We start from the raw sequence: 20,723 nt of genomic DNA, 5'->3' as shown, positions 1-20,723 counted from the left end.
CCACGGTCTTCCCATTCCTGGTCACATCCTAGTCCTCAGTTGGACTACTCCAAGCCTCAGTTTCCCCATCCATAAAATATGATCATTCCTACAATTTAAGGCCACGGTGGAGACTGGGGTCCCAGGGCGCAAACACTCGGGTCTCCACTATGTACCTTCAGTTCCCGGTGAATGGCTGCAGGGGACTGTGCTCTGTGTGCAGGGGGGCTGAAGTAGATTTTACAGCCTCCTTTAAGGAGTCAAGCACTTCACAGTTTTCAAAGCACTTATCTCATTTGGTCTTATTTTCTTCTCACAACAACTGGGATGGTTCTCACCAACCCTAATGAAGAAAGCAGAGAACTATATTCGCGTTGTAATTACCGTGTCGCCCAGAACGGGAGTCCTCTTTTGGGGAGGAAACTGTTCTTACTATTGCATTTAGCTAGCTCGGTCTCCTTTGTAAAACCAGGCCACGGTGCTGCTGAGAATTGCTAAAATCCCCTCTAAACGGAAGCACAGACATACAGAGTAAGCTGCTTTCTATGGGAGGCGCGATCCACACCCACGGGTGCCCAAGGCTGCGGGTGGGAAGAGAGGAAGCAGCTGGGCTACTGGTGTCATCTTACCATTTTCGCCAGATGTCTTGTCTTTTCCATTGGTTGCCCCAGCACCTTGTCTCTAAAAGAGTAAAAAAAAGGAAAGAAATGATTATCACATATATTCAGAATTATTTTCTCTCTCATTGTTTTAAATATCTCTTTCATTATGTCAAGTTCTATATTATTTTAGCTCAGGTGGTTAAAACAAGGTACTCATGAGACCAGGAGAGGATCAACCCAAGAAAGGACCTGCTGAAGTGGCACAGCCCGCCTCCCTCATCCACATTGAGGGACAGCAGATGAGACACTGCTGTTGACGGGACATAACCTCATTGGAAACATAAGGAAATAGCCAAGGGTTGTGCCAACCGTGAGAACAGAACTGTCACCTTCATCAGTGATGGTCATTACACTGCTATTTTCTCATTCCAATCACAGCGTCCAATGTCCTATTTAAATAAATTTTAGTCAACTGAAAATACATTATGTTGATAGTCACACGTTCTCCTATTGTTGAGTTGTTTTTCTGTCATCTTTTATGCCTCTCCTGTGCGTTTTCATTTTACCAAGTTGACCAGAATTATGAATATATCATGGTTAAAATTACATCTTTAAGCAAGATGGTCTGGGTGTGAGATCTGGGGAGCTGTGTGAAATGGGTCACACGTGTGAACAGATAAGCAAACTTCCTCAAAGCTTATTAGGTAATGTTTTTAAATAACATGATGTTCAGAATTGTTCTAGGCCATGGAGAGAGAAGTATTTTGTCAATCAAATTTTCTGGTAATTATCAGATAATATGCTTGAAGTTGAATAGGACTGAAGAGATGTAAAGTCTCTAACTTTTAGGTGAAAAAAAAATAAAGCCAGGTAGGGAGACTGATTTGTCCAAGGTCACAGTCAAGACTGGAGACTGGACTTCCTTCCCAGAGATCAATGTCCTGCAGGAATCGTCACTGTTACATAACTATCCGCATGGGGCCTTGGAAAGAGAGGCAGAGCACTGGGCAAGGAGAAAACCACAGTAGGTGACTCTCACTAAGAGATAAAGGTGCCCTCAAAGTTTGCATTTTGGTCCAAGACTTCAGCCTAAAAATAATATTAAAGAAATAATAATCCGTTAATCATGGTGTCACGAGAATTTCCCAGGCCCTTAGTCAACCTCGATTGGGAAAATGTTGCTTTCAGGTCCTGATTAGTGCAAATAAATAGGGTGAGTGATAAAGACTCGTGTTAACAAAGTTAACCATCCTGTGTATGTGTAGTGCCCTGTGCAGATGACAGCCGAGGGAGGCTTTTCATTAGCTGTTTATTGCCAAGCCCACCACACGCTCGTGTGCACCCCCATCCCAGTCGATGTGAAGTGCAAATGCCCACCCAGGTCAGGGGGTGCTCTGCCCCGTTCTGAGAAGGTGAAACCACCCCTCTCTGGCAGGAAGGGGAAAGAAAGGTGACAAGCCAGGAAGTTTGCATCAGCGTGGGTCCCTTCTTCATATTTAAGCTGGAACACCTTCAGCTTGCAGAATGCTGATCTCTCCTGTGTCCCCGTGGAGAGCAGACATTGCAGGTCTTAGCCGAGCATCATGTGTTCAGCGCACTGCACTGAGGCCCCGTGTCCTGGCATCATTATCTAAACCTGTACTATACACAGTCTTCATTTAAACCAAATCACACATTTCTTAAAGATAGATTTGCAAGTAAAATGCCCCTTTCTTCTTGCCCGTGCTTATTTCGATGGCTCCTCTTTCAAACACCAAGGTGGTAAGTTCGCTGCACTGGATGGAAATTTCCTCCGCACTGTGGGGGGTGGCACCCGACCAGCAGCTGTGGCGGTGCTCAGACCCTCCACCCTTCCCTGCATTGCAGTTGATGGCTCATTAAAACAAATCGAATTCCACGAAATAAAAAGACAGTATTCTGGAGATGAATAAAGTCACATTAAATGGCTTACAAGTGCAAAATAGGCGCACACCCAACCCCACTGTCTTCAGACACCTTAAACGCTGATACCTTTCAAATATGATGAATGCTTCGTTTCCTAAAAGACCGCTTTTTAGAAACCTGAGGGAAACCAAAATGAAGTGCACACGGGGGACAAAAAGGAGTCCTTCTTCCAGGATTTCTAAGACAGGGTTTGTGTCAGCTCTCATCCGATGCAGTTCATAGATGTCATAGGAGATGGTGTCTCGGATCAGAAAATGATCCTGACAAAAGAGAACCACTCGTCATTGAAAGTCCATTTTTCAGAATTCTTTGAGACCTTGTGACATTTTTAAGGCAAGGCCGAGAGCCGTGGGGGAAATTATCCAAGAGCTTTCCTGTTCCCCGGCTCTGGGCAGTCATCACACGTGACTGTTTTATCACCAGTGAGGCGGCCGAAACTCCCCCGGGTCAGTAAAGGAAGAGTGTCTAAGCCAGGCTTGTGTCGGGGTGGTCACAGCTCACACCTGCCATGGCCAGACACGCTCCAAGGGCCCCCGGGCGTGATCGACTCATAGAATTCTGCCAACACCCCTGACGAGGCCACACCATCATCTTCCTCATCGGCCTCACTCTACGGATTGTCTCCCAGGCACAGGCAGGGTTTGATCCAGGTCATGCGACTGGGAAGTGGCAGAGACATAACTCCAACCCAGAGAGGCCACTCCAGAGTCCTCCCTTTAAACCCCGAGCCTGAGCACCTCCCAGTCTCCCCTGGGCTGTGTACTTTTCCTCCAGTGAGCCAGGCCCTGAGCTGGGCCCTGAGGGTCTCCAGGAGAAGGGCACATTCTCTGACCGACTGGCTCCAAACCTGGAGGGACAGAGACTAAAGCAACCGTCTCAATCATGAGGGTAAGAGCTTGACCTAGGACGCCTGAGATCAGGAGCGTGGGTGAGGGACCCCGGTCGGAGTCAAGGGGGGCTTTCCTCCTGCGGAGGAGTGTGAATGACAGTGGCCCTCCAGCTGCGCATTGCTGGGCAAACCCCTTATTGCATCTCTGTTCCCTCCCTCTGAGGACAGGTCATAACCTCTGGCTCCTACTGGCCCCATGCAGGCACCCAGTAGGTGTGCACTCCCCACCTGTCCATCCGAGACAGTGTTTTCCACAAGAAACTGGTGACAATAAGTCGATGGCATCTGTGTACCAAGAAAACGGAGAGCTCGGCCAGTGTGGATCAATTGGGTGGAGTGTCGTCCCCTGCACCGAGGGGTTACGGGCTCAACTCCTGAGCAGGACACGTACCCAGGTTTCAGATTTGATGCCCAGGCAGGGTGCATACAGGAGGCAACTGGTGAAGGTCAGATCAGCGTTTCTCTCTCCCTCTCACTTGCTCTCTCTCTCAAACCAATTTAAAGACAGAGAAGGGAGAGCACTGTTTTAAGGCACTTTTTAGCATTTTGCCTTCTGTCCCAACATCTGGCCTCTGTTGGACTCTGTCTACCACGCAGTTGCAGAGACTTGGCAAAGAAGGAAAGGAAAACCCGTCTCGTCCCCGTCGTGGCTCATAGGCTCTCTCGTTAGCAGGTCACTCACTGCTGTCTGGCTGCCGGCGACGCGTATTTTCTTAAGCAATCTTCCTCAGCGGCCTGGTCTTCCTTTCCTGCTGTTGCATCTGATATTCGCATTTCTAACGACTTCAGTGTTCCTAGTGCCCCTGAAATGGTAGCATCGTGACAAGCAGTTCCTCGGATGGCTCATAAATAAGAGACAAAGCACAAGGCTGCGTGTCTTTGGCGTAGACTGGGGTTCGATACCGCAGATCCTTTGAAAATCAACACCCGGCACAGGAGAGACATCGCGGCTCAAACCCATCCCCAGAGGCCTCGGCACATCCTTCTGCGTGTTTTCTGTGCTGTCTTTTAATCACCATGTTTGTAAAGAAGCAAGAGCTGTGTTTCTGTGGTTTTATATTTCATGTTTTATAGGCAAAGGCGCGTGAGTCTCTTAGATGAAACATCAGCCTTTGAGTGAACAGAGCTTGAGACCTCGGCGAGCGCCCAGTGGAGCGGGACGGACAGCTGGGTGGCCAGGGGCCACAGACGGCCACTCGGGCCGGGGCCTCATTAAGCCAGTGGCCTCTCGGGAACATCACGGCGCATCAGTAAAGGCCTCTCCCCGTCAGAGTCCCCGAATGCTTCCAAAAAGCAGAAGAGGCTTGCACGCTAACATTTTGTGATGAGCACAGGACAGATTTGATTTCTTGCCTCTGATGTTTTTAAATTGTCTATAATTCTCCTGGTAACATCCTCAAAATTGAGCATTAAAACTGCACTAATTTAGTCCCTAAAGGTGTAGATACTAATGTCAGAAGAGAACTTAGCTGCGTTTTCTTTTCTTTTTTTTAATGTTGGTTTAAAAAAAATGATGGGGCTCGCCCATGACAAGTATATAACCTTTATAATTCTTCCTGACCCTTCCCTGGCGCCGGCTCTCGCCCCTGTGAGACCCAGGGGCTGGACTTCTGCCTCCAACACTACGTCTGCTCCAGCGTTTTATCCTGACCTCTGTGGTGACAGAAACGACCAGCTTTGCTGTGGTTTCGGGAGGCCATTTCTGAGAAAGACCCTCGTGTTTGGGGATTTTGTCTTCTTGAAGTTCAATTCATATGTTATCCTACAGTCGTATTTTTTAAATGAGTGTTTTTTACCCTATTATAATTTTCTTTGTGCCAATATTCTTTATGAATAACACTGTTTCCTGTTTATAAAAGAAGGATCTGCTCATTATGAAAATTTTGGAAAATAAATGTGCAAGGAGGAAGCCGAGAAACTACATTTAATCGACCCGGCCAGAATTCATCCACGGTGACAGTCCAGATGGTGCGGGGCAAAGCGGCCGCAGAAAGGAGCCTGTTGGCCTGGGGCTCACTCCCGGTGGCTGTGCGGCCAGCAGAGCCTCGCCACGGCCCCTTTCCCAGGCACGGTGGGGAAGCCGAGAGTCAGCTCAGGGAGCCTGACAGCAACCCACGGAAAGACCCGCACTGAGGCTGCTGCTGTTTGAGACCTGGGAATGATTTACAGGGACCAAGGGCTGGAAATGCCATTGCCTTCTGTCATTTTCTTACATCTCTACTACCTCAGCTATTGGCACGGTTTGGAAATTGCTGCGATATGATTTAGTTTATTTGCAAGCCTGTGAGATCCTGCTGACGAATGCAGGTTCTGGAGCTATGGGTGGAGGGAGGGACTGATGCTAAAGAGACACAAAAGAACTTTTGGGGGTGGTACAGTTATCTATATCTCAACTATAAGACGGTAAATATGTCTCAACTCTACAACTATGCAACTAAAAAAGCATTTACCATACACTTAGAAGCTGTGTGGCCTTATGCTGGTCACTTAACCTCTCTGAGCCTGTTTCCACTTCTATAAAATGGAAATAACAGCACACCTACCTCCTCGGGTTGTGAGAATTAAATGAGATAAAACAGTCCCATTGCATGGGTCTGGTCCCTAAAAGGACTCTGACTGCAAAAGTAATGGTGAAAGGGGCTTAACAAGAGGCCTGCCTCTCTCTCTTTCTCATCAAGTTCAACTCGCAGTAAGTCGAGGTAACGAAGGCACATTGGGCTCAGCAGTCTGAGGACCAGGAGGAGCCCCAGCTCCCACATGTGGCCAAATGACAGTAAACAGAGATTTCACTGCTCGTGTCTCGGCCTCTTTACCTGCTCAGTTTCTTCTTCGTGGGATGAAATTAAATTAGATTAAATTAAGTGTATCTCACATGGCTGTTCTGAGACTCCAAAGAGAGAATGGTAGTATTCGTCTTCATTTTTTTCATTAAGGAAGCACCTCTACCTATTTGTAAAGTTATTGATTTCAGTTAAGGTTTCCTGGGCTTCTGATCCTGGCCTGGATGCACTTCATGTGTTTGGTAACAATCACAGCTTACAGCTTTTCTAGAAAGAGAAGACGCAGGAGGAGGGGAGGCTGTTCGCCGAAGGGGGAGCATGGAAGGAAGCGGGGGACTCAGGGGCCCCGGCGCCATGTGCGCACCTGACTCAACCGCAGCCTCCCGAAGAAACGCCCGTCCCTGCAGCCGCTTCCCTGTCTGCCCTTCCTTAGGTTACCCTCGGAATAAAGGCTGTTGGTAGAAAGGCGGAGGCTTCCCAGAACGGCTGCGGTGACTGAACCAAAGACCACAGGCCCCGAGACAAGGCCGCGGACACCCGCCGTCTACCGCTTCTCACAGTGCGCACGGGAGGGACCGGGTTCGAGCGGGGCAGAAGCGACGGGAGAGGTTCGCTCCCTCCCTCCATCCCGAGGAGCTGTGGCTGACCAGCCAACTGCCAAGGGGAAAAAGGAGACGGAAACTGTCAACGGAAGATAAATGAAAGGCAGGGCCCGAGACGTGCAGTTAACTAGCTCACTTAAGGACAAGCCGACCTTACGCAGGTGGGAGGGAGGAAACCGCGGGCGTGGCCAGTTTTCTAGAACGAAAGGAAACCTATGTTTACCAATGTGAAAGCAACAATCCTGACCGTCCCCTCTGGAATCATGTGATTCGGGGGGAACTGTTATCATTCAAAGGCTGGAGAAGCCGACGTGAGGTCAGAAAATCCGCACGTGGCTCCCCCGATGACGGAAACTGACCGCAGAGAGGACCCTGCTCTGCTTTCAACAGCGGCACCAGGTCCCCGTCCTTCCCCGGGCGGCTAGGAGAGCACCGCGGCGCGGTCATCAACCAAAGGCCAAGGGCGGCCAAAGGTTGAAGATGCCCCTGCGGCCGGAGGATCAGACCCTGTCGGTCCTTACACAGCCGTTCATCCTGGGCGTGGGACGGTCACTCCGCATGGCCACGTGGCTCCACCACGGTTGAGCCAACTGTGAGCTACTGAACGCAACTTCCTCACCAGGGAGCAAAAAGGACCCGACAAACCCACCGTGAAACGAGAAGCCACGCTTCGGGCTGAGCGAGCGATGATGCTCCGGGTTAGGCAGAGGCCTATTCCTGTCTTTGCAACGAGGCACCAGGCTCCGTCTCCGCAACGCAAACAGCTTAACACTTCCTCTCAACAACCTGGGAGGCGGAGGCGACAGCTATTCCAACTTGAAAGAGACAGAACTTGAGACACAGAGAGGCTTAGGGCCTAGAGCTGCTAAGTGGAGGGGATGGAGTTTGAGACTGGGGGGACTGGCACACTTGCCACTGGCTTGGAAGACAGAAGACCTGACTTGGACAACCCGGCAGCACAGACATTGTATGCCTCAGTCCACCTGCTGGCAGAGGGGGAGTCAGCCTTCCTGACCCTCCCCACTGTGGAAATCCACGACATCACATGAAATTCTGTGCCCGAAAATGCATGGACCGCCGCAGGAAACTGTTGGGGTGAACACACTTCACCCTGGGACCCTGGACTGCGCCTTGCAGGGTTCAGCATCCACTCTGACACCAAACCTGCAGACGTATGTCCCCCACCTGTGAGGTCATGGCTCCAGGACCACGTGGACAGCCCAGCCCTGCGCCTGGGTACCCTGACCTGTGTCACACATTTGCCCGCTTCATGGGCTCTCGTCCGTGCCGTCCCCCCGCGGAGGCTGCAGCTCGGCCCTCGCGCCGGCTGCCGGTGACAAGAGCAGATGCTGACTTGGCGGGTGCCACCCGGTGCGCCTCTCGGAGACGGGGAGCTCCGAGGCTGCAGAGGCTACAGACTTTCTTTTTTGGTAATGAAGGAACAGCCAGGATTTTTTCCTCCGCTCAACTGAAACGAAAATAGCTTCGGGACACGCGGAAGCCTGAGGTTGTGTACTCTTAGAAGAAAGGGGAAAGCTTTGTCCCAAATCAGCTGTCAGAGCCCAAGCCAATCAAGACGCAGGTCAGAAGTCAGGGCTAAAAGCTGCAGGGCCGTGAGATCGGCTGCCCCGGGGGAGGTGGGGATTCTCACCATCTCCCCATGAAAACCAAACGCACACCTCCCACCAGCACCTCCACCAGCACCACCCACCAACTCAGTCCCACAGCTGTGTCTCCCTCATGACGGATACTTGCTCCATATTTTATTTTAAAATCTCTCTAAAATCCAGAACTACATCATTTGCTAGAGAATAACCCTGCTGTAATCTGGTGAAGGTTGCCTTCTAGGGCCAGGGCCCAAGCTCAGGGCGCTGAGGGGCGTCCTACCTTCCCACGTTGACCCCGGCTCCTCCTATGATAGGAGCTCTTTACCTCCCCAGCACAGAAATGTCTCTTTAAGGGAGCAGGCCCAAGACGGCTGCCCTCCGTGTCCCCTGCCGTGGCACACTCAGGGCCGCGGCACACTCAGGGCCGTGGCACACTCAGGGCCGCGGCACACTCAGGGGGGAAGGCGGGGACAGGAGGCGCAGGTAGGACTAGGATCCCAGGAGCAAACAGACCACCGCGTGAGCAACCAACGCTCAGCAAAGGCGTTTGGGTTAGGAATTGGGGGGGGGGGTTCCGCATGGGGGTTGGAGTTTAGCATTTATGTGGTCTTTAAAAAATACATACTTTCCGGGTGTTTTTGAATCCATTTTGTTGCTCCGTCCTCACAGCAGGCCTGCAGGGTCAGCCTGCATCCCCTGGCTCCCGGCCCAAGCATCCCGCTAGGGGGGCTCGCTCTCTCGCTCTCTCACTCTCCCCCCCCATCTTTTTCCACTAAGCAGCAGCCGGGCGGCCCCACCTTCACCCAGGTGTGCACGAGAAGAAAGGCCGGCCTCGTGGCCGTGGGGCCTGTGCAGTCCCACAGGGCCTCTGGCTTAGAAAGTCCCCGAACTTGAACTTGACTTAATGCTCCGTCATTGTCATGAAAGCCTCAGCAGTGTTTACCATGGAGCCCCACGTTTCTCTTTTCCACCCGGCCCCATAGATCGTCGCTGGCCCCGGGCCTGCTGCCCAGCCACAGGTTCACGCAGACGCCCCGGCCCTGCCCGAGCTGCCGACAGCTCAGAAGAGGCTTGCTGCGGACACAGGCGGACGGGGCGGACGCGGCACAGCGGTCGCTAGTGTTTACATTGCCTCGTTCCTGGGACCTGCTCGCGTCTCCGGTCGCGTCCTGCTTCCTCGTCGTGATACTAAAGGGACAGAGGAGGGGAGCAGGGCCCCCTGAGGGCACAGCGTGGAGCTCTGAAGTCATATTACGCTGCATTTATATTTTTGTCACGTGCGAATTCAGAAGCCTCATCCGTAATCCCGCCGTCGGGGACACGGAGCTCTCGCCTGAGCCTCAGCCAAACCTGGCTCTCGGCAAGAGCCAGCCAAAAACTATGACATGCAAATTCACAGAACAGCGCCCCAGAAATGGAACGAATCTGCTTTGAGGATGGGAAAGATTAAATCTAGATGAACAAAATAAACCAACAAGCAAAACAGAAACAGACTCATGGACAGAGAGCGGGCTGACAGCTGCCGGGGGAGGGGGTTGCAGGGCTGGGGGGAAAAGGTGACGGGATTAAGGGAGAAAAACCACTCACAGACACGGACGACAGTGTGGCGATGACCGGAGGGAAAGGGGTGGGGACAGAAGAGGGTAGAGGGGGGTAAATGGTGACGGAAGGAAGCTTGACTTTGGGTGGTGAGCACACAATACAACATACAGATGATGTGTTATAGAATCGTACACCTAAAACCTATGTCATTTTATTAACCAATGTCACCCCAAATTTTTTTTACAAAAATAAATAAATGAATCTAGATGAAAAAATAGCAATGAACTTGCAGGAGGTATTTGGTAGAAGTACTTGACAAATTGCTACATCTATTTTAAGAAGTCTTCACGAAGACGTAAAACGGCCCACATTTCTTAGGTATAGAACATTGCCAGAAATAATATTTGCATCGTGGCTCTGTATTATCCCGATATTTAGTAAAAGTAATGGTGAAGAAGCCACCACGGGCTCTGAGACACAAGGCGAGCAATGGCATTCTGCTGTGGACAAGCCCTGAGAGTCGCCCAGACGTTTCTCACAATTAGAAGAGGGGACACAGTCGCTTTCTTTTAAAGTTTCCGAATTCAGGAGGCAGGAAGAAACGCGACTGACAAAATAAGTGGTCGCCGATTGTACATGCGATGGCTTTGACCTTAGAAAGGGCCACCGCTCCCTGAGGAAAGGTTTTCTAAGAGTTTCATCCGGGGGCTCAGATGCTCTGTGTTACTGATCAGAGCCGTGGAGGGCAAGGCAAGGGGCGGGGGGCCGGCGCCACTCAAAGCCAGGGCAGCTCTGCCGGGCAAGGCCTCCAGCAGAGACCCCAGCAGACGGTCCCCAGGAGCAGCGATGCCCACATGCCGTCTTCTCCTTGTGCGGTTGGGGAGCGGTGGGGGGACGGGTCAGAGTGCAACCCTAAGTCTCTGAAAGAAAGTAGAAGACCTGGTGGAGGAAAGAATGACTTTGCAAAGGCTCCTGTCATTGTCCTTTTTACTGGAGACTAATAAAAAAATCCAGGACAATATTATTTTTAATACATTTCATGTCCAAGTCCTAAATGGAATTGGGACAAGTGGGAAGAAAAAATTGGGTTGTATAGAGGATGTGAGAGAGAGTGAGAAATCTGATAGGATAGGAAGCGTGTAAGTGAAACGGGGACTGGCTTCTCCTCGGGAAGCTCTGTGATTCGAGCAAGGTGAGCCTTTGGGCGCTCACCTCCCTGTTTTAAAACGACGACTTTGAATGAAATGACAACTGTGGCCTCCTTTAACTCCCTGAATTCTAAGTAGGGCCATAGAAACGACAGTCTTCCTCTAGGTCAATGGCCTTTGAGCAGGCTGGCTGCACCCCGGGGAGGGGCTCGGCCCATGTTCAGCTGCACAACCCCAGGGGCGCCGCGGGCACAAGCCTCCGTATGATGACACCTCTGGGGCTGTAGGGTACTTAATTCTCACAACTGTGCAGGGTGAACAGGACTTTAGCATTTCTACCTATATCTGTTCAGGATCTCAGATCAATAAGGAAAAAATTAGGTTTCATCAATAGCTAATATCTGGACTGATTCTGATTGTCACTGGGTGGGGAGGGAAGCGTGGGAGTCCCAGGACACCCTCGCTCTGACTTGCTCTGGGAATACGGCCCGGCGCTGCCCTGTAGCTCCCTGTGTACCCCTAAGGGGATCTGCAGGTCACACGATCTGCCGGTGACTAAACTAATCTCCCCACGGTAGGTAAGTGGATTTAAGAAATTCCTGCGCAGTCACATGCTGCAGCGTGGACGAACCTTGGGCACCTTCTGCAACGTTAAAGACAAATACTGCAAGATTCCACTTACAGGAGGTCCCTGCAGCAGTCGCTTTTATGAAAATCCACAGTAGGATGGTGCTGACGAGGGGACGGGGGCCAGCGAGGAGGCGCGCGGTCGTTTAATGGGTGTAGAGTTCTGGTTGTACAAGAGGAAAAAGCTCTGGAGATGCTTCTCAACAATGTAAATAAACTTAATACTACTGAATTTTACTCTTAAAAACGGGTAAGATGGTAAATTTTATATGCGTCTTTTTAGCATAATAAATCCCTGCGTAAAATTTTCACAGATTGAAAACAACACTAAGACTGCCGCAAAAGCGACAGGACCACATTGGAAGTGCTAACTAGCCTTTCCCTATTAGAACATCGCCCTGAACAGCAACCGGAGCTTAAAGGACAGTCACCCAATGAGCCTCAGAAAGAGGTGTGTTTACCTGACCATGGGAATTACGGATTTCCATGCTTTTCCACTTGCAATGAACTTTCGCAAGGAAATATTGCCCCTTGAAATTCTGGCAAGGATAGTAAAGCCACTGCACTTAGCAACATACCTAAAAGCATGCTTTGCTGCACCATTCTCTCATTTTTAAATATTTCCTTGTTATATTTTTACTTTCTTATTCTGTTAAGACAAATGCTAATGAGGATTATCAACCTCTGGGGTCCTCTTTTCAGACCTCGTATAAAATTGAAATAGCTAGTCACTTGGTGAGAATCTTGGCCAAGGCACAGGTGTGATGTTATGGGGACAGGTGACATTTCTTTTGTGGCGCCACTCCACAGCACCTCGGGATTGCAGGACCAGGAAAAGCACTATCTCAAACCAGCCCAGGTACAGACGCAGCTATGAAATCGTCATAAACTAGAATTTAAACACTAACACTCAGAAGACATTCCAGACCACTGAGGGAGGGGTTAACGTATGGGTGACCTGAGGTGTTTTAGTCTTGGCCAAGTCCACACTGCCCTGGCACTGGGGACAGACACCCTCCCCATTCTAGTTCCATCGCCATATGAAAATTGCTTTCCTCTTAGATGTTCTGCAGGGGACTTTTCAATTTGTGGATGACTACCTTCCTGCTTTATGATCCTAATTTGTCTTCCTTTTATTTATACGGTGGCAGTTTAAGAGAAAAATATAAAATAATGGCATTTAGTGGGTGATTGATTTTTCCACCGGCAATGTTATAAATATGGCCAAGCATTTCCCTTTTAGAAATGGAATGAGAAGTGATTCAGTGAGATTCCGAAGCATAAATTTAGGGCTATTTGCAAGGCACAAACAATATTCAAGCAGATTGATGCCCAGAATGCGTAACTTACGCCAAATTGTTCATGTAAAGCAGCCCAGAAATGAGTGCTGGGTTTATAGGTTTGGGCCACTGACAGGCGTGGCAAGCTTGCCTGGCTCGTGATCCAAGCCCGTGATCTATAGCACATGCTCATACCCACCCCCAAAAGGCACCTGCACCAAATCGAGTGGGAAATATTTCTCTGTTCATATGTATACTTCACTCCATTCCAATGATTGGGAGAAAGTGGTAAAGAGTTGACGCCTGGGGGTGGCAGGGACATGGAGACAGACCCTGTTAAACTGCACAAGGGCACTGGGTACACAATTCAGTGCCCAGCTTCCTAGGGGAACAAATGCAAGTCGATCTTTATTTGCATATGAATTGTCAAATGTCCCGGTTTCAAATATAAATTAATTTAAAGTATTTAAATGTGCAACTATAATTACAGTATTTGTTTTAATTAATATAAACATTGAGGATTCATTTTAACTATCAATTATAATATTTAAATATGCCATTTGCTTCCTTCATGCTAGAGAGATACTGACTTCACTATGCCTGAACTTGCAGGCTGGCTGACGAGCCGTCTTCCCAAAGACCTGCTACTCTTTCTGATTCCCCGCTAAGCAGGGCCAGCTTGGTTTCCTGCTGCAGCGCAGCCAGCTGTCTTCAAGGCGCTCCTGGGCTCTCCTCTCTCGCTACAGTCCCTTTTGTTTGAATCTCATAGAACTTCGCTCAAGTGAAACAGTCCCAGTGGGGACAACCATGAACTACAGGATATTAGCATTCTCCATCCTTCCTTCAGCTCCCTGTTTTCCCTGACATTTTTCCCAAATGTCAAGAGTTCTTTCTGTTGAGATCCTTCCCGGTTTTTCTCATTTCCTTCGCCTGCTGGGAAAGCATTTGTTTTGCATATATAACAATGAATCCATTTCCTAGGAAGAAGGGTTCCAACCAGGAGTAAAGAACAGAAGACAGGACTTTCCCTCTCCAAACCTATTTGTGCCACAAATCTCAACATTCAGAAAAGAGGGCCTGGTCCTTGGTCACATTCACTGACGAATCCACACCCCAAATCCACTTATTCACCCAGTCACTGAACACCACCAAGTACCAAACCAGGAGCCAGGCCTTGTGGACTACACAACGTTGTCCCTGTCCTCAGGAAGTTCACCGTCTGGGCAGGATAATTCTCGTAAGCAAGATGCAACCCATAATACTATGGACTGAATGTTTGTGTTTTTCCAAAATTCATATGCTGAAAGCCTAACACCCAAAGGTAATGGCATTAAGGAGTGAGGCCTTTGAGAGGTGAGTAGGTGGTGAGGGTGGGGCCCTCATGAATGGGATCGGTGCCCTTATAAATGAGACCCCAGAGAGCTCCGGAACCCCTTCCACCAAGTGAGGACACAGCGAGAAGCCTGTGACCCAGATGACAGCCCTCGCTGACCATGCTGCACCCTGATCTTGGACTTCCAGCCTCCAATGGGAGCAATAAATTCTGTTGTTTATAAAGCACCCAGCTGTGGTATTTCATTATAGCAGCCTGAACAGAATAAGCCAACACTTGAACAGCATGATCTTTAATGCTGTGTTTTATTAAATATCAGCCAAGTATAATATAAACCTGTGCATATGCCTCCCCTAAAATCCTTCTTTTCCCCCTTTCCAGAAAGTCATTCTAAGTTGATGAAAAAACCCCAGCCTCGGGCTCATGATACTGTTCATGGGTTCAAAGAGTAGAGTGTGCCCTAGAGCAGGGCCGAAGACAGATTGTGAATGCCTCCACCTAGGACAGCACCTCGAGAAAAGCCCAAAAGCAGAAATTGGAATTTTAAAAAATAATGCAGAGAACATGTTCATCATATATTCAAGACACTTTCCATCACAAAGGCCCTGTTCCCTTGTCATTGTGATCACACTATTCCACCAAACCTTTAATAAAATCAACTGTGACTCATTTATTCAATCTTTCCGAATAAAAAAACGGAAAAAAAAACAATACATCTTGTACACTGTCATTCTTAGAATTCAAAAAAGAAAAACAGTGAGAGCTCTTAGTCCCACGGCATTCCTTAATGACATGCAGGATCGGGAAACAAATTGTGTGGCAACCCATTACCTTCCTCAGCTCCCAAGCACATTGGCATGTTTTACTGGGGCCTCTCTGCAGGTAGGAGGAGTCCACCTTCGAACCCAAGTCGTAACTGGTGTCTTTCTAGACCTACTATCTCCAGGGAGAGTAGAGAGAGTGTCTAGCACTGCGTGACACGGCAAAACCATATGGATCTTGCTGGGTCTCCCCATATCTTTACCGCATCACACCCCTAAACATGGTTAAAACTACATGAGACATTGGCTTGTCATTTGACCTTCCGTTGCTAGGCCTTCGGGGCCAGCGGCAACAGCCACACTTTGTGCACTTTCCCTCAGGGTCGGTGCCTAGCTCCTTGCAAACCTAATCACCCGCCCATCAGCCCGTGTTCCGCTCACTGCTGCATCGGAAGAGGCGCGCAGCGGTAATAATTCCCATTTTAGGTCTGATTCATCTGACTCCGTGTCTCACCAGTGGGTTGCCCCGATGACTAACTAGGTAAGCCCCAAACCGGTGTCACACGACACTCTGTAACCGATGGCTACTTCTGACAAAACAGAAATTACGTCTTTTCTACGCCCAGCCCCAAGACTGACGTGGGACCAGCCTCCCCTCACCGTCTCTGCCCAGCACGAGGCCGTTCGCTGCTTTCTGCTCTTTGGAGAGTTCACACATGAGCAGTAGCTTCGGATTCTGTGCTAAGGACAGACATGTAGGTCTAAAGACTTGCCCTTAAATGTCCTTGGTGTGCTCAAGCCACGCCTCTGACAGGCACAGTCCTCTTGTGGCCAATGTGCGGATGGAATGAATGGTCACAACCCTGGCACTGAGCTGCAACGTCCCATCCAAGCCGATGAAGCAGGGTGCCCGTGACAGCGAAACGGACAAATCAGGAGGATGCTTTCCCAGAGGGGTCTGCTCTCTGGTTAATAGCTGCCAACTGATGCCTTATGCAACTGGGGCTCCCCCAGCCCTCCCAGGCAGGGCACATTAGCAAACCAACCCTCCCAATGGTTCCCTTTATGCATTAAGATGTCGCTGCTGGCTCTCGCAAACAACTTCTTTTGCAAAACAACTTAAAAACAGACACCGGACTAAGAAAATGAGACTGATTGTCATTGTTTGTGGGACTCTTTTTAAAAAAAAAAAATCCTTTTCATCCTTGCTGTGCCTGGCGGTCAGACGGGGAGAGAAGAGGGAGCGTTGGGTAAACGGGCACTTGGCGGCCAGGATTTCTGATCCAGCTAATATGCCTAAGCCTGCATTCTGATCCCTGCTAAATTATCTTCCAGCTCATCTCCGAGATTGCTCCCTGCACATCTGACATACTTTAATACCGAATGTAAATCAGACGCCCCCACAGCCACCTCCGCTCTCTCACATTGCCCTAACTTTGGACTTGACTTTCCTTGCTATACTTGAGCTGCTCTTTTCAATCACATGTCATTCCCTCCCCACCCCCCACCCAAGGTGCGTTGCCACTGGATAGAGGAGACATTGTGTTGTAAAGTCACCTGGTTTGAAGCTGGCTCCAGGTTCAGTTTCCCCCACCTGTCTTCCCCTTAAAGGCTGGAAGACCCCAGGGAACATGTGGCCCTTGGAGGGTCTCTCTGCTGAGCCCGGTTGGTGCACTGGCCCAAGGGGGCCGCTGTGAGCTCGGGAATTCTGCACCAGGCACCAAACCCTAGTAGCTGGGGCAGGAACTATTGCCCACCAGACCCTAATAAATCCTGGAGTCAGACGATGTCGGGCAAAATCCTTTGCTTCGACCCTGGCAGTATTGAGGGACGCGAGTAAGGAAAGGCTCATCCGAAATCCATCCCTGCCTGAGAGTTATTAAAACTAGAAGCCAAAGTAATTCATCCAACTAAAGAAAAGCTTGGGGAGAAGGGGGGCCCAGGTTTCTCCCCAGAATGGAGCTTCTGTTCAACTTTATTAAATGTTTTAAGCAGATTTAAGTTTTAGTCAAAGGACAAATTCCCATTCCCCAAGGAGAAACCCCCCCTCCCCCAGAAACTGGGAGATCAGCCAGAGAGCTGGTGGCTCAGCTGCTGGCCACAGGGTGGGGGCTTCATGCGATGTGAGGGGAAATGGCTGGAGGGAGGAGTGTGCAGGGGCAGGAAGGGACTGGTGGGCGGCAGAGGGAGGCTGTGCGAATGGTGGGATTTTATGAACATCAAAGGAATGAAGGCAGAGGGCTCTTGCCATCGCCTGCCAGCTTGTCTAATGCACTGGAGAGGCAAGGCTGCCCTGATTGCATATCCAGCAGAAACGAGGTTGTGGCCCTAATCGTGGGGTGAGGTCTGGGACACCTGCTCTCTCCCGGGGGGCCCACAGTTAAGTGAGCCTCTCGGAGCTGAGCCGGGGCATTCTGGAAAGCTCATGAGTACCACGCTGGGCAAGAGATGCCCAGCAGAAGATGGGTGACTGAGCCAGCGGGGAGAGCTGGCAGGGAGCCACCACTCAGGAAGAATTCCTGGCAGCTGACTTGATCAAAGAAAGGGAGCCCCAGGGCTATGCTGGGTTCCAAGTCCTTCCATATGAAACAGTCAAGCCGTATATAAAATCCTACCGCACACAGCCATCCCTTCTTGTTGCAGGAAGGTGAGCTGACACAGAGAAGCTGCTGGAATCTCCACAGGGTCCTGCAGAACGCCCCCCACCCAAGCGTGCAGGAAAAGGGGGCCCGGATCTCATTCCCTGTGTCTGCCTCAGGGCCCCGACCCCCTTTTCCTCGGCTCCCACCGCCCTCCTCCTCTCTCGCCTTCTCTGGCACCTGCTGTTCGGGGGAGTCCTTATGTTCTTGGGCACCTGCATCCACCTGGTGGCCGGCTGCCCAGCGCTGCACCCAGGTCCTGGCTCCGCCCTTCCCCAGCTGGAGCTTTGAACTAGCTGACCTTGAACTTTTCCATGCCTCGGTTTCCTCATCTGTCCAGTGGGAATTATACTAGCACCTGCCTCTCAGAGCTGTTGGGAGGCTCAAATAAGGTAACGTGAGTGGGGCGCTGGACGCCCAGCTGGGCTCTGAGGCCACCGGGCCACTGGGGCTGCTGCCGTGGTTACCACCTTCGTCGCTGGAAGGGTTTCAGCGTCTGGTCCTCTCCCCACACTCCCCCTCCTCCTCGCCAAGCCCCTGGCTCCATCCCAAACCCCACTCCTCAGCTTTCTCAGGCTCCCCCGCTCCTTCCCTGTCGTGTTTACATCGCGTAGCCCAGAGAGATAAAGGCAGTGAGAGACATTTTATTTCTGAAGTTGTTAATTTTACTCTAGACTTCCCAAAAAAGCATCACCCATCTGTCCAAAAAAAAAAAAAAAGACAGAGAAGATAAAAGATCTTTAAAAGCAATTATTTAAGTGCCAAGGAAAAGGAAATGAGACTGGACTGTCTTGCTTGAGGAGGCGAATTAGAGGGAGGCGTTGCACGACCCAAATCTGCCCCATGAAAGAAAGAAAGAAGGAAGGAAGGAAGGAAGGAAGGAAGGAAGGAAGGAAGGAAGGAAGGAAGGAAGGAAGGAAGGAAGGAAGGAAGGAAGGAAGGAAGGAAGGAAAGAAAGAAAGAAAGAAAGAAAGAAAGAAAGAAAGAAAGAAAGAAAGAAAGAAAGAAAGAAAGAAAGAAAGAAAGAAAGAAAGAAAGAAGAAAGAGATCTTTTAAAAAATAAAATGAGCTATCAGTGGCCCCAGCAGAACAGCCCTGTATGAACCTAGGCAGAGAAGTGCCTTTCGGTGTGAACTAGTCACTCCCCTCTGCCCTCTGCCCGGCGCCTCCGTCTGAGACCACACACTGGGGCGCACGGATTGTTCAGGGTCTGCCCGGGTTGCGTTTCCTTCGCGGGGACTCTGGGCAGCTGCAGCTGTGGCCCGCGCGGCCTGAGCTCCCGCACGCCCGAGCCTGCAGCGACCCCCTTCCCCCGGCTCTCCCCGCAGCCGGCCTCCCCAGCTCGCCTGCTGCCAGCTTTCTGACCGGTGTCCCCTGTCGCAAACGCATGCGGGAAGCAGCAGGAACCTTCGTGAGAGACTCCAGCAATCGGCTTCCTCTTCTGAGGGCTAAAACCCAAAGCACTTTCCAAAGTCACAGTTAAATCAGAAGCAAACAACGTGCCCCTTTCGCTTTCTAAGGAGAATCTCAAAAAGTTGCAAACTTAACCCGTGTCTGCGCTTGCCCTGCAAAGCAAGCCAGACACAGTGTTGGTCTCCCAACAATAGTTACGGGGCTGGGTTTCACGTCCTCTGAGATCACCGAGGTCCCTTCTCCCCCACCACCACCCCCAAGTCTCCCTCTTTGAGGAGGACGGCTCACCTCGCTCATGATGCTTGACCGCAGCTCTGGTCCTGCCGCTCAGCCGGGAGAGGGAGCACTGCTCAGGGGTCGCTGCTCCACCGGCCCTGGCTTTTCTCTTAAAAAGGGCTGCCCGGTGGCATCACGCCTCCCGTGAGCCAATGAGAGGCATTCACCTGTCTGCGAGCCTGGCAGATATCTGAGAGCCCAAAGGGCCACCTAGTGGAACAAAGGAGGAACGCACACCCCGTCGCTGCTCCGGATTCTGAGAAGGAAACCACAGATTTTCTTAAAAAGTCCAAGTCAGGGGCACAAAGATTGTCACAGGTTTGCAACTGCTCGTTAATTAAGGGGTGCAGGATTTCAACACATGGAAGACAGCTTCAATGTCAGTGGGAAGAAGGTTTGTCTTTTGTTTTGTTTTTTTAATTATGGTTGATATTCAATATTATATCGGTTTCAGGTGTATGGCACAGTGGTTAGATATTTCTATAATTGACAAAGTGGCCCCCCAGTAACTCGGGTACCCACCTGGCACCATACGTGGTTGTTAGAATATTACTATGTTCCCTGAGCTGTCCATCCCATGACTGTTCTCTAACTACCAATCCGTACATTTCAATCCCTTCCCCTTTGCACCCAGCCCCCCCAAGCAACCTCCCCTCTGACAACCGTAAGTCTGTTCTGTCTCTGTGAATCTGCTTCTGTTTTGTTTGTTTGTTTACCTTGCTCTTTAGCTTCCACATATGAGTGAAATCATCTGGTATTTGTCTTTCTCTACCTGACTGTTTCACTTCCCGCTATACCCGCTAGGTCCATCCAAGCTGTTGCAAATGGTAAGATCTCCTTCTTTACGGCCGAGTAGTACTCCATGGTGTAAATGTTCACCTCTTTTTATCCTCTCGTCTACTGATGGGCACTTGGGCTGCTTCCAGACCTTGCTATTGGAAAGTTTGTGTTTTGAAAGGAGAGCCGTTGTGAGGCACTAGCGGGTGCTTGGTCTGCTCCTCCTTGTTTTCCGGGCGCCTGCAACTTCCCCTGGCTTCTGTGCGGCCCAGGGGGCCTCACCCTTTGACTCCTGCCTCCAAGGCTCCTCCCTCTCTCGCGTCACACCCCATGGAGCTTTCATCCCACCTCCATGCCTCCCTCCTCCAGGCTCTCTGCTGCCACCTTCATGCCACCCCACCTCTTCACCCCAATGATCATGGCAATCCGAATTCTCTCCCTGTCCTTCCCTTACTTTCCCTACTCACTGTCAGGGATGGGCCTACTGTCACTGCTGCGGGTGGAGGCCCAGGACGTCCGCCTCA

The 20,723-nt window shown here is 50.4% G+C and overlaps 1 protein-coding gene across 1 annotated transcript in view; it reads right to left on the bottom strand.

Moving 5' to 3' along the window:
- Nucleotides 1-19,532, bottom strand: part of PCP4 (Purkinje cell protein 4) — a 41,465-nt gene extending 21,933 nt beyond the window's left edge. The window contains exons 1-2 of the mRNA XM_016220912.2: nucleotides 19,435-19,532; nucleotides 609-660 (exon numbers count right to left, since the gene is read on the bottom strand). Coding sequence (XP_016076398.1) covers nucleotides 609-660; nucleotides 19,435-19,443 — 61 coding nt within the window. The 5' untranslated portion in view covers nucleotides 19,444-19,532. The remainder of the gene's footprint in view (nucleotides 1-608; nucleotides 661-19,434) is intronic.
- Between the last annotated feature and the right edge of the window lie 1,191 nt (nucleotides 19,533-20,723).

This window comes from Miniopterus natalensis, chromosome 6 (genome assembly GCF_054644295.1).
Source record: "Miniopterus natalensis isolate mMinNat1 chromosome 6, mMinNat1.hap1, whole genome shotgun sequence".
Classification (NCBI taxonomy): Eukaryota; Metazoa; Chordata; class Mammalia; order Chiroptera; family Miniopteridae; genus Miniopterus; species Miniopterus natalensis.
The sequence above is the reverse complement of the archived record's forward strand: the minus strand, read 5'-3'. Positions and strand labels throughout refer to the sequence as shown.